This window comes from Myotis daubentonii, chromosome 5 (genome assembly GCF_963259705.1).
Source record: "Myotis daubentonii chromosome 5, mMyoDau2.1, whole genome shotgun sequence".
In the NCBI taxonomy this organism is placed as follows: Eukaryota; Metazoa; Chordata; class Mammalia; order Chiroptera; family Vespertilionidae; genus Myotis; species Myotis daubentonii.
The window spans coordinates 54,863,979-54,876,512 of record NC_081844.1 but is presented as its reverse complement, the minus strand read 5'-3'; the positions used below and the strand labels follow the sequence as shown (position 1 = coordinate 54,876,512).

The 12,534-nt window shown below is 47.8% G+C and overlaps 2 protein-coding genes across 5 annotated transcripts in view; one reads left to right on the top strand and one right to left on the bottom strand.

The window, feature by feature from the left end:
- The window catches only part of FHIP1A (FHF complex subunit HOOK interacting protein 1A), a 152,876-nt gene extending 148,354 nt beyond the window's left edge, over positions 1–4,522 (top strand). For all 3 annotated transcript variants that reach the window (XM_059697856.1, XM_059697854.1, XM_059697855.1), the window contains one exon: positions 3,792–4,522. In XM_059697856.1, coding sequence (XP_059553839.1) covers positions 3,792–4,045 — 254 coding nt within the window. In that variant the 3' untranslated portion in view covers positions 4,046–4,522. The remainder of the gene's footprint in view (positions 1–3,791) is intronic.
- A 6,322-nt stretch (positions 4,523–10,844) lies between these two features.
- GATB (glutamyl-tRNA amidotransferase subunit B) overlaps positions 10,845–12,534 on the bottom strand; it is a 75,164-nt gene continuing 73,474 nt past the window's right edge. For both annotated transcript variants that reach the window (XM_059697867.1, XM_059697868.1), the window contains one exon: positions 10,845–11,639. In XM_059697867.1, the coding sequence (XP_059553850.1) occupies positions 11,511–11,639 (129 nt within the window). In that variant the 3' untranslated portion in view covers positions 10,845–11,510. The remainder of the gene's footprint in view (positions 11,640–12,534) is intronic.

Genomic DNA, 12,534 nt, shown 5'->3' with positions numbered 1-12,534 from the left:
AGGCGGGATCATGAGGCCCAGGTGCCTGCGACTGTCTGCCTCGTTCACAGGCTGAGTGCACACACGCTGACTGACGTCAGAGGTGCGTGACGTCAGAGGTGCGTGTTCTGCTGAAGGATGGGGTCACTCACTCCTGGTGCTTTGTCCTGGCTTCGGACCAATGGCTGTGGCCACCAGATATGTGTCCAGGGGAGCTTGTTCCCACATGATGCTGTCAAATGAATCAGCTGCGGCTGATGCTTTTCCAAGTCTGTGACACTTGGGACTTTGCTTAGTGGGGCTTCTCTTGGGATCTAAGACTTTCCTTTTGTGGAGTTTCTCCACATTAACTTCTCTCAGGTTAGCCAAGTGGCAGCCTCCACTCCACTTGAAAAAACTCAGACTCCCAGGAGGAGGAAGGCCCTGGCCCCCGTGCAGAGCAGACTTCTGTGGCAGGTGCTGCCGAGGAGCTGAGTGCAGGAGCGCTCTCCCTGGGCACACAACGTGTAATGAGGAATCCCGGGAAGAGGTCAACCGCTGGGCTTCCCATGTCCGTGTCTGTGCTCTGTCTGACCCTGCTGACCAGCAGCAGAGCGGTAACGATTGCTCTCCTAAGTTCTGAAATCTTTCCAGGATTTGTCTTGAAAATGCTGGGTTGCAGCTTTTCAGACCCAAGTCAATGTTTCTGAAAACCACGCCTGACCCCGGCATTGCTCTGTGCTTCCCTTCCTCTGGCCTCTGTGCACGTGCTTTATGAGGGTTTGGTCAGGCGCTGGCAGCCAGAGCTGCTCCGTCAGGCAGGCCACGTTCCCTCAGCCTCTTGGCGGCCCTGAGAGAAAAAGAGCCTCCTCACTACCCTTTAAATAGGTTGTGTGACCACCGCTGCAGAGCCCATGGACTTCCCGTGTAGCCATCCCATTGTCGCCTTGTCTCTGAGGCTCAGCCATTTCCCAGGCTTTTCACTTCCCCCTCGAATACTTTCTAAAGCACAGGAGCCGTGTCTACTTATATTCGGAGTCCTCTCCCTGGTCTCTAGTTCTGGGAGGGAGGTGAGGGAGGTATTGGTCCCATTTTACAGAAGAGGAAACCGAGACATTATATAAGCTACTTGCCAGGGAGGGACCACACCTCTGGCTTTCTTGCTTTGAGTTGAGAGCCCGATGGGGCTGTGTGACCTATTGGAAGGCTGGTCCCGTGCTGATAGGACAGAGCTCCTGTAAGGCTTCCCTGCCAGACCTGGTCCCCCTCAGTGGGGGCCACCTGCCTTCTATAGTGAAGACAGTTTGGAGTCTCAGATTCAAGCTGGGTAAATCAGTCTTAGCGATGACACTTTTTAAATTCATGGATTAAGCTACATAAATGAGCCACAAAACCCCCTTTTTGGGGTGGAGGGGAAGAATAGTGAATTTGAGAGAGAAAGATGGAGATCAGGAATATGAACCAGCTCCAGGGAGATCAATGTAGGGAAGACCTGATGTTGGTCAGTTTCTTCCCTCATTCATCCAGCAAACGTTCATTAGCTTCTACTATGAGTAAGGAAGTGTGTGGGGCCAGGAAGGACACATTGAGTAGGGGCTCAGCTCTCAGAAATCTCAGAGTCTCCCAGAGGAAGAAAAACATAACAGCAATGCAGGTGCTATTTGGTAAATAAGATGGGGTACCATGGGGTGGGAGGCTAATCAGAGAATTCCTCCCAGGGGCAGGAAACAGGAAGTGCTTTGTAAAATCAGTGGTAGCTGAAGTAATGACGACACATGGCTGACACCTATCAAGAGGCCCCCGTGTACATTATACCTATTGACTCATTTCATCCTTACAACTCTGTGAGCTTTACACAGATGAGGACATTCCAGTGCAGAGAGGTAAAGAAAGTTGCCTGATGTTACTCAGCCAGCAGGTGGCAGAGTCTGCTCTCCACCGCAGTACTGGAGTCTCTTAAGGCTAGTGATACAAGTGTGGGGGCGGGAATTCCAGGTGGGGAGCCAGTGTGAGAACAGGTCTTGGTCTGGGATTAGTGCCCATGTGTCCCATTCCCCACACCATCCTTCGTGAGCCTCATGGAACCCTTGGAGAGATGCAGTGCTGGGAGTTGGGGTGGGGCTGCTGAGTGGGTGTCTCCATGGTTGGTGCGAGGACCTCAGTGACATCAACTCTTTGGTCATCACTCTGATGTCAGGACACGCTGTGGGCTTCTGCTGAAAGGTACCAGCGGATTCTCTTCCAGTTCTTTACGGCACGAACTGTGATAAGCTTTAATCAAAAAGGATATTTAAAGCAGTAAAGCGAAGGATTTTTTTTTTTTAACACTAAAGATGATAGTAGTGAGATATGGAAAGTACTATAAATGTCAAGAATTTTTAGTACTGTAGTTAAGCGACACTCTTCTCGGAGTGTTAAGAATGGGACTGGAATTCTGAAAAGCAGCCAAAATAATGAAGAGCTTGAATATAATGATTTATGAGGAGTAATGAGACTGTTTGAGTAGGGGGCAGAAGACAGCATAAATAACTCCAATAACTATATGAAGGCTGGAGATGTTCAGGAATTAAATAGTCTGGAAAGTTGAACCATTTTAATTAGTGAAACTGCTTTGATATGAAAATTCAAATCACTTGAATATGTTCAAGGTTGGGCTCATTATCATCTGAGACCTATGTTACTGAAACTGAGATAGAAACCCCTGGAAACCTTCCTTTAAGGGAGGCTCCCAAGCCACTTGTCACCAGATGCCCAGTTATGGGAAGTGCCCAGTCTGGTCTTCCCAGCACCCAACTTCCTCTCCATCATCTCCAACATTTCAGTGGCTTCTTTCAAACTATCCTCCATTGAAGGCTGGAGGTCCCAGCCAGAAGGGGCTTGCCGGGGGTGGGGAGGGAGTGTCACCATGGAGCCCCAGAGGTGGGAGCACGAGCTGCAGAGCTTGCAGTGATTGTGGCCCCGCCTCCCTCTGCAGCAGTGCTGTGTGGCCCCGCCTCCCCCTGCAACAGTGCTGTGTGACCCCGCCTTCCCCTGCAGCAGTGCTGTGTGGCCCCGCCTTCCCCTGCAGCAGTGCTGTGTGGCCCCGCCTTCCCCTGCAGCAGTGCTGTGTGGCCCCGCCTCCCCCTGCAGCAGTGCTGTGTGGCCCCGCCTCCCCCTGCAGCAGTGTTGTGTGGCCCCGCCTCCCCCCTGCAGCAGTGCCGTGTGGCCCCGCCTCCCCCCTGCAGCAGTGCTGTGTGGCCCCGCCTCCCCCCTGCAGCAGTGCTGTGTGCTGGGGCTTTGCCGGCACAGGTAGGGCAGTCTCCCAACACGGGAGGCTGGGAGAGCAGGTGGAGCCCCTGGATGTCCTATTACCATCATGGTGAGCTAAGTCGTCACTTGGTTGGTGCAATGGCAGGAGATGCCTTTTTCTTTTCTTTTAATATATTTTTATTGATTTCAGAGAGGAAGGAAGAGGGAGAGAGAGAGAAACATCAATGATGAGAGAGAATCACTGGTCGGCAGGAGATGCCTTTTTTAACCCTTCCCTTTGCCAAGTCCTGGGCATGGGGGTTCCTGATAAACCTACATTCTTGTCATACTCTCTTATACAGGCTTTGGGATTAAAGCCTAATATCTCATGTCTTGTGCTGGAGGTCATCTGCTGGGCACGTGTGTGAGCCAACGAGTGGACTAGTGAGTGCTCAGGGCTGTCTTCAGGTTTCAGTCAGTCACAGGAACTGGACCCATCAGACCCACCACTCCCCACCCGCCTCCTTCCCCTCACACACACACTTGCGAGGGTGGAGGTAAAGGGCTCTGGAGGGTTCTCGTGACCATCTGCTTTCTGATTTCAGATCCCACTCAGGATGGTTCCAGGACGGGAGCTGGCAGGAGCCTTCTGGATGGTGCCCCAAGAGTGCTCCAGCCCTTCCTGACAAGCAGAGCCGCGGTGGCGGGGGTGCCGCCAAGCCTGCCCCTGCCGGTGAGGAACACCATGCTGGCCGCGGCCCTCTTCCCCGAGTTCCTGAAGGAACTGGCTGCCTTGGCCCAGGAACACTCCGTTCTCTGCTACAAGATCCTGGGGGACTTTGAGGACTCCTATTGTTAGCTTTTTTTTTTTTTTTAAATAGAGGTTCTTATTTTTTAAGGTTTTAGTGTCTTGACTGAATGTTAAATGCAAAGCTGCTTACAAAGATTTCTACTTTGATGTTTCCTGACAATACTTGATTTGTGGGGAGGGGACCTTCTGGGCACCTCCTCTCTCTCTCGCTGGGCCTTCCCACCCTGCGTCACACAGAATGTAAGTCTCATAAGCTGGCTGCTTCGTGGGCGGGTTTTCTTTGCTGTTTTTCCTCCTCAAATATTTTGGTTGTTATTCTCTCATCCCTTTGAGTCGACTCATCTTGCAGCGTAGAGCACACCAAGCGAATATGGGGGTTCAGTGACTTCTGGAAGTGCCCCTTGTCAGGTCGGCTCTTCAATGGCACGTGAAGAAAGCACACCTGTTCCTGTTGCCTTCTGCATTTTGGCTTCCGTTTCATCAAAGGGAAGAATAAAAATGGAGCCTCCATCACGTAAGCACGTATCATCTGTCCCTTTGCATTTTATGTCCAAGACTCGCTTTCTGCCCAACATAGATTGCTTATGGTGCAGGCAAATCCATTGGTCTCAGCTGTCTGCTGGGAGGCTGATGCGGTTGGAGAGAATTTGGGATGCAGGGAAATGTTCTTGTTGCAGGAGAGATTATTTGGCGTGCCACCTAAACACTAGCCTTATCTTAGTCAGATTTGCACAAAATGAAATACACCTATGCAAACTATTTCTTTGGTTTTTTAGGATTTTGCTCAGAAGAAAGCATGCTATCATGTACTTACATAAGACAGCAATCATTATTTTTTGAAGTGTTTTATGAAAACCAGATTAATTTGTGGAGCTATTTCATAGCAGGGTTTTTTGTGGTTTTTTGATGTGTGTGTGGGGGGAATATGGAGGGAAAAGATAAACTAAATGCAGCCTGTAGAATCACTGCTAATCATTTAAATTTTGTTTGCTTTTCCTAATGTGCTGCACTTTGTAGAGAACCAGGAACTGTACACCTGCTTTGGGAATTGGGATGCAAATGCAAACAGGTCGCAGGGAGCCCTGCAAAGCCAAGTGCCTGCCAGCGACTCACTCCACGCGGAATCACTGCCTCCTGAATAATGGGGTTCGTTGGAAGACCCCAGTGTGATGTGTTAGTGCCTCTGCTGCTTTTCAGCTTGCTCCGAGAGGAGTAATTATAAGTAGAGCCACAGTCTCCTTCAACCATCACCAAGAGTGGGAAACATACAAGATAATTGTGGGCTAAAAATGAGACCCTAAACAACTGGTATTGATGGATATTCAATTCTGCTTCTCTCGATTAGGGGCAGGTGAGAAGCACCTACAAGGATGAGCCTCCTGTGTGGAGGGACGTCCGAAGCCCCAGGTCTCTCTGTGTCTGTGGTGTGACTGCTGAGCCCCGGGGGGGGGGGGGGGGGAGGGGAGAGGGGAGGAGACAAGGGAGGGGGGAGGCGACAGGGTATTGGGCAGCCACAGGTCTGGTGGCTGTGCCTCAGGAGCACTGGTTTGGTTTTAATCAGCCTCTCGGTCAGGAGGGGAGTGGAAGAAGCAACTGTACCTGAGGCCCTGCAGAGCAGAGGCCACCCGTTGTGGTCTAGGGACCTTGATGCAGCGGTGAACTGAGAGCGGCTTTTAGGGGCCAACCTTGCAGTGTTTCCAAGTCTAAGCAAGAAACCAAAGACACCGATTCATTGAACATTTCCAACTTGAAATTTGTCTGGCTTGAAAAATGGTTTGCCCAGCTGTGGTACAGCAGTCAGAACCCACGAGGCCCAGCCGACTGGCCTGTAGCGGGCTTCCCGGCGCCTGCTTGCATTTGCACAACAAAGTCTCCACTGGAAAAGGGAAAGAGAAAGAGAGCAGAAAGAGGGAATGTGAGCTCTAAGTTATTATTCTCTCCCTTTGTTTTGCACAAGTATTTGTCTTCCAGTTTGGACTTCCTAGGTACATAAAATGCTGAAGTCACATCTGGAAACTATTCTTTAGGCTTTTAGGCTTGGTTTATGCTTCTCTTCATTACCTGGTGGTGGTGTGGGCTCTTAATATTTATTAAATAAGTACTGGAGTAGACTTACTTTACAGGAGAGAGAGATGACCAGTGTCCGGAGTGAGAGGCAGGAAAATAAACTCCAGTGGTTGGGTGCTGGTAGCAAATTCACATTCACCTCTCTGTTTGACATTGGAAACTGGTTCGTGTATCTGAATCCACTGCAGAGTATTTTGTCCAGGGTTTTACACCATTAATTCAGAAAACTGACCTGGAAATACATTCTGGAAAACCAGAAAACCCATTTGGTTGAGTGGAACAGCCAGGTGGGTTAGTAAGGATGGTTTATAGAAAGTGTGGATGTGCCAGGGGAAAACTGAAGAGCTGAGGCTGTAAGTAGAAGACCATACCCTGGGGGTTGGAGGAATGAACACTGGTCTGGTAGATATGAAGATACTGTGCAGGAGGTGAGGGAGGCTGGGAACTCCGGGTGGGAAAAGTCCTGGTAATGAAGTAAAATATTCTGGTCACATAGAAATATTTCTGTAATAAGTTTTGGGGGAAAATTAAAGCTATCTCGTGTGCTCTAAAACGTGGCCCAAGAGTAGAGACACTTTTCCATGTGGACAGGCTGGCACGTCCACTGCTGCGCTACTTGCGGGAGACGTGGGCAGAGCCTTGGGGGAAGCCCTGGGGCTGGCGTCACGGTGTCTGGCCTGATGGCCCAGGCTGGCGAAGGCCAGTCAGGGGTTCCTGGAACATCAGAACATTAACCTCCACTCATATTTAGGGTCTGGGGTTCAGTTCAGATGAAGTGAGTTTTGTGGTATAAAGTATATGAGAGCAAGGAGATATTTAAAATTGATTTTTCAAAACGGCCAAGGAAATGTTCTTAAATTTTTAAACAAAGAAATTTCAAGTTGAGTTTAGCTCAAATACAATTTTGGGGGAGGGCGAAAATGATAATTCCTTAGCCAAGAAGTTGTCAGCCATGATGCCAGAGTAACCAATTAGTGGTGGGATTTTCTTTATCAATGGATTCTTCCTTCTCCTGGTATTTAGAGGAATTATAAAATTGTCCCCGTTTCTCTCAGTATTACAGAGGTGGGCAAAAGTAGTTTTATATTATTATATAAATAACAATAATTAATAACTGAAGAATAAACTCTGTTTCATGTACTCACAACTGTAAACCCACTTTTGCCCACCCTTTACTCTGGAAAATGCTTTGCTGTTTTGGGGCTGGCACTGTGTCTGTCACCTGGAGAGAGGATGCGTTCAGTGCGTCCAGGGGCCCACAGGATGCCTCCTCCATAGCAAGTGGCTGTCATTGTGGTAGTGTGGTTGTCAGGAGGGCGTCCCATTAGGAACACTCTGGAAGCAGGGTATGCGAGTACTCCGTTGCCTGTCCCATCTGGCAGCCCCTGGTGCCGACTGCATCAGATCAGCTTGGTTGCAGTGGTGTGTGGGCTGGTTTCCAGACCCGTGTGGGGTTTGCGATGCATTCTGAACCGGACCAGTGTGTCTACGTTGCTTTCATGAGGGAAGGGCTGCCCCCGCCGGGGTGAGGCATGTCACTGGTGTGATGTTAAATGTCCACAGCATCCCCTGCAGTTCTCATTTGAGGGCAGTTCAATGTAATTGCTAACTGCCTGCCCTATGTTTACTGAACTGGCAGGCATGCTTGCGATGTTTATGAAACAGCTTAGTGTCGGAAGGCTACTACTGAATGTGCCCCTTCCAGTCCTCGGCCCAGGCCAGTGTAATTCGTGGCTTTGCAGTACTGGCTCTTCCTGGAAACAGCGGTCCTCTGGTTGCTGATGCCACATCAGCTTTAAGTGCTAAGTAGATATTCTCAGGCCCCTTCCTGCTGCTGCCATCATTCTATAAACCACACAACACCAATTCCCCACCAAATAACAGCTTGAAACAGAACACTGTCAAGCCAGTTTACACTCCATCCTTAAATCACATCATTGAGGAAATATTTAAAGAGAATGGAGTCGACTTTTTGTTTTTTTGTTTGAATGACCATCATAAACCTAATGCTTTTTAAAGAAAGAGTGCCTGGAAGACGAAGCGCTGTTTTCAGGATAATTTTGCCTCAGTAAATCCTCTCCACGTCCCAGCATTTATTGGGCCATTACTTGTTCTGAGGACTGATTACCCAGGCAGCTCATTAACTGGATAAACGGGCTTGAGTGAGTGAGTTTCGGTGAAGTCCTGTAGGGAGCACAGGCACGCGGTGGGAGGAAGCCTTCAGTTCTGCAGCTTCTGCTCTTGGGATCTGAAATGAAGAATGATTTTAGGCAGGACTGACCCTTCCTGTCATGTTGGGTCATTGTGAGTTTTGTTCCTGTTTTACATGTGAGCTGACCTAACTCGCTGTCACTCACAAGTAGCAAGGCTGCTCGTAGGTTCTGCCAGCACGAGTTCAGTATGTCCTTTAGGCACCTCAGGGGGCACTTAGGTTTCCTATGGCACTGCAGAGCCTGACAAGAGTGATGGAAGCTCTTAGGCCAGATTATAAATTTCGTGGAGCTGAGACTGCAGACGTCTGTGCTGCTTAGCGCATCAGCCGACTTTTCACTGGCACAAGTCTACACAAGGCCCACCTATAACTAGCCCCTTTTTGCCCTGGAGACATTTTAAAAGAGGGAATTTGGTACTGACAATGTTACTTAATTGATTTCTGCTAAGTTGTTTGACGAAGGCAGGCAGTGAGATTGGATTTCAGTCAGATGCGTTGCATCTCACAATCGGGGGTCAGCTCTCTTCTTAAACAATCCCTGGGTGCTTTTGTCTCCAATCTGCTGAAGAAGCATGGCGGCCGTTTCCACGCGGCTTCTGTAATGAGTAACATGGCCTTTCGGAGAGATTTAGTGTTCTTTTCCAAAATAGTCACCATGCAGAATCCTTGAATGATGCAGCTAAATGCAACAGAAATGAAAAACACAACAAACTGTGGGTGGTGGCCATAAGCTGTACATTGAATTAACCAGCTAACTCAAAGCCCCAGGAGGATGTGTTACTTTAAAAAATTTCATGGCCTTCTTACAACCTCCTTATTGTAAAGGTTAGCGATAATTACAAAAAAGATGGGCGGTGTGTGAAGCTCAGGTAACACATCCTAACTTGGCATAAATAATGATCAACATGCTTTTTCCTGGGCTACCTGCACCTTGACAGGTAGGGACGGTTCACCTTGATGCACAGGCCTGCAGACAGGAAGCTCCTTCCTAGACGAAGAGATCCAACAAAGTGGGCACCAACCTCTCATACAAAGGGGCCCCACAACAAATTTATTTCATTTTATAAATTAGTGAACTTTTACTAAGTGCTTATTCTGTCCAGGAAGCACGGTGAGTCCTGAGGCTGATGTTCCTCCCCTCCCACCAGAGCCAACCAAGCAACCTCCTCAAGCAACACAGCACACAGCCTGCGCCTGGCCAGGCTGCCCTGGGGGACAGCCTGTTTTCCAGCACATTCCCCTCCCAGCTTACAGGTGTGCGAATTCCAATGACAGATGGCAATCGCTTCACCTACGGTGCCACAGGTGAAGCCATTGCCATCTGTCATTGGAATCCGCCAACTTACACATTTTAACGAGATTTGCCCCTAAATAGCAAACAAACAGACTAAATCATACCCTTGCAAAGAAGTATTGTATTTAACATTATATTTCTCTGAGGCCTATTAAGAGCAGAGCCAGACTTCGTGGACTTCTTAGGGTACTATGTGAACATATCTTCCAAATATATAGTCAGGTTCCAAGTAAGATATCTGAGCTGTGGTTGGATTTTTTTTCATAAGCAGTTATAACCACATAACAGTCTGATTTTTTAGGATTTCAGTACCGCAGCAACCATCAGAGTTGGACGACAGTCAGCTTGGTGAAGCTCGAGTGAGTTGATGATGGCATGTTTCTCTGGGAATGGCCAGTCCATAATACAGCATACACTTGACGTAACAGTTTAAGCCAGCCCTTGATTTCCAATGGTTTGAAAAGCTCCTCTAGTGCATTCTGTAAAGTTTGATGACTAAGAAGCCAGACCTTTGCAAAATAATGATCCTGCCAGATTCCAACATCACACTGCCCTTGCCTGTTTCTAATTAATTCCGAGACTTGTGGGGTGAGAGAGAATGGACTTGCCTTTCTCTCTTGAAAAGAGGTTCAGTGGTAATACTTTACTTTTAGGCCCAGTGGTTGTCAGTATTGGGACAGAATGTGGGGCACATGGCTTCCTGGGTGGTGTAACATATTCTAATTCTAAATCAGCCAGAGGGACGCTTCTCTCATTACCTAGTTAGGAAGTCCTGCATCTGTGACATTCACTGCTAAACTGGTGATGGGGGAAGGTCCACTTTTCTCCAGTCGCCACTGGAGCACCATTCATGTTGGAAATGTTTATACTTTTCTTCGTAGGCTAAAGAATTCAGTGTAAAAGTAGGGCTTCCAAAATGTTCCCTCTCATATTTATGTCACAATTTGACATGTGCTTTTAAAAACCACCACTTACAAAACTGGTCTTTAAGGATTGTGAGTCAGAGGTAAAAAGGCAATAAAATGGATAAAGGGGCATCCCAGTGCGATGGACAGAAATAGTATCACTGTCATGAGAACAGCGGCAAAGGTACCCGACTTCACAGAGATGCTGTTAACGGCACCACAATTACCATTAAAGATCAAAATTTTGATTTGTCAGTTTATAATCTTATTCTTTCCAGGCAAAACAGATCAATTTAATGTTACAACTTATTATTTCTCTTTTTATCTCTTTTGGCCTGAGGGGGCAGGGGAATTGTCAACTGCACAATCTTTAAAGTGTATGTTAATTTTTAATGTGATATTTCAGTACATATTTTATTCATTAAATTTATTTGAAAACTTCTGTTGTCTATTTTACCAAAAAGAAAAAAAAATCCATTTATTCTCAGAGCATGGCTTCCTAGGGCGTTGAACAGGCACCACTTCTACTCAGAGGATGGGTGACTAACATTCTCCTTCCCTGCCCTCACAAAGACCAATCTAAACACACTGTCTACACTGTCAATGGATTTATCTTGCTGTCTTCCTCTTTCCTCTTCATCACTCTTGTTTTAGGTCTAAAATACTGCACCCAGATTCTGGTCTATTTCTATCACTGCTGGCCCTTAGGATGTGCTCAGAAATATTTGTTGAAAGAACTGTGTAATGAATGAACTTTTTCTTAGAAAGGTAACAGTATCGGAAACAGCATGTCTCATTTAGTTCAGAATTATTAAGCACTAGAATGTGCTAGTTCTTAATCACCTTCGCAGCTATGACAGCCGTTTTGATGTCAATGATGCAAACAGGTGAGGCTGCTAGCCTGTGGAGGTGGCACCCGAGGCCCAGGGATTGGGGGATGCCAGCATGTCGAGCTCACTCACGGACGTTGGGTTTCGAGGCTCCGGTTCTGTGTATGGCTCCACTATCTCCCTCAGGCAGAGGGACCGAAATATCTCATGATGACAGCTGCTTCTCCAGCATCTCCTTTATCACAGTCGGGTCTGCTCGGCTGAGAGTCGCTTTTCGGACCAAGCCGATCAGTTTATTTATAGCTCTGGGGTTTCCCTTCTTCAGATCCATTACCTTTCAAGACAGAAATTGTTTTAGAGGAGAAAATATAGACCCACACATAAAAATCCTAAATTAAGGTTTATATTTACTGAAATTTAAATTGTTTCTTTTAGTATGAGAGAAGGAAAGGGGGTGTGTGAAGATCTGAGGCATTTTCTAGGCTCCTGTCAGAGATCCTGCCACTCTGTCTCCCCAACTGGTAGGGACAGAGGACTGTGCTGCGTCATACTGACCAGGGCGAGGCGCCTCTCAGGGCCGCCAGTGGAGGTCAGCAGGCAGTGACATGCAGGTCTCCTTCTCCCCAGAAGGCTTCAACTCCTGTTTACTAGGAAATAAAACCATGGAATGGCGACTCTCCCCGAGCCTGTGGATGGGGGGGAGGGGGCACTGCACTGTGGTGCCAGGGCCACTGGCTCCGCCCTCCTGCTCTGCAGCACCTGAACGGGCAATAAAGCCTGTGAGCATGTGCGCTCAGTGCTGTGGAATGAGTCTGAAACGAGAAGTGTAACTTTGTAGGTCACTATGGCTAAGGCAGGAGGACAGAGGTTCCCAAGTCCCAGTGCAGGCTCATTTCCTTGTCAAGAGCATTTTCCAGAGCTGAGTGTCCCTGGCAAGCTGATGGGTAGGTGGCTATTATTCTGAAAGAGGTACTAGTCACTTTTTCCCCCAGTGAAAAATCTCTAGACAATATAATTAGACTTGGGGAGGGAGGGATGCTATTCATCGTAGCTTTTCTATTTTGTTCCATGCTCAGAACACAAAATGACTTGATTTTCAGCTATGCTCCTGTTAAGGATTTGCTCCATAATTTACAAATAATTTTTTCTGCTTTTCTTTCCACCTGTTAACGGCATGAAGCTAGCGTGTTTTCCTAGCATCTTTCCCCTCTGCAGCCACCCCTGCTGGT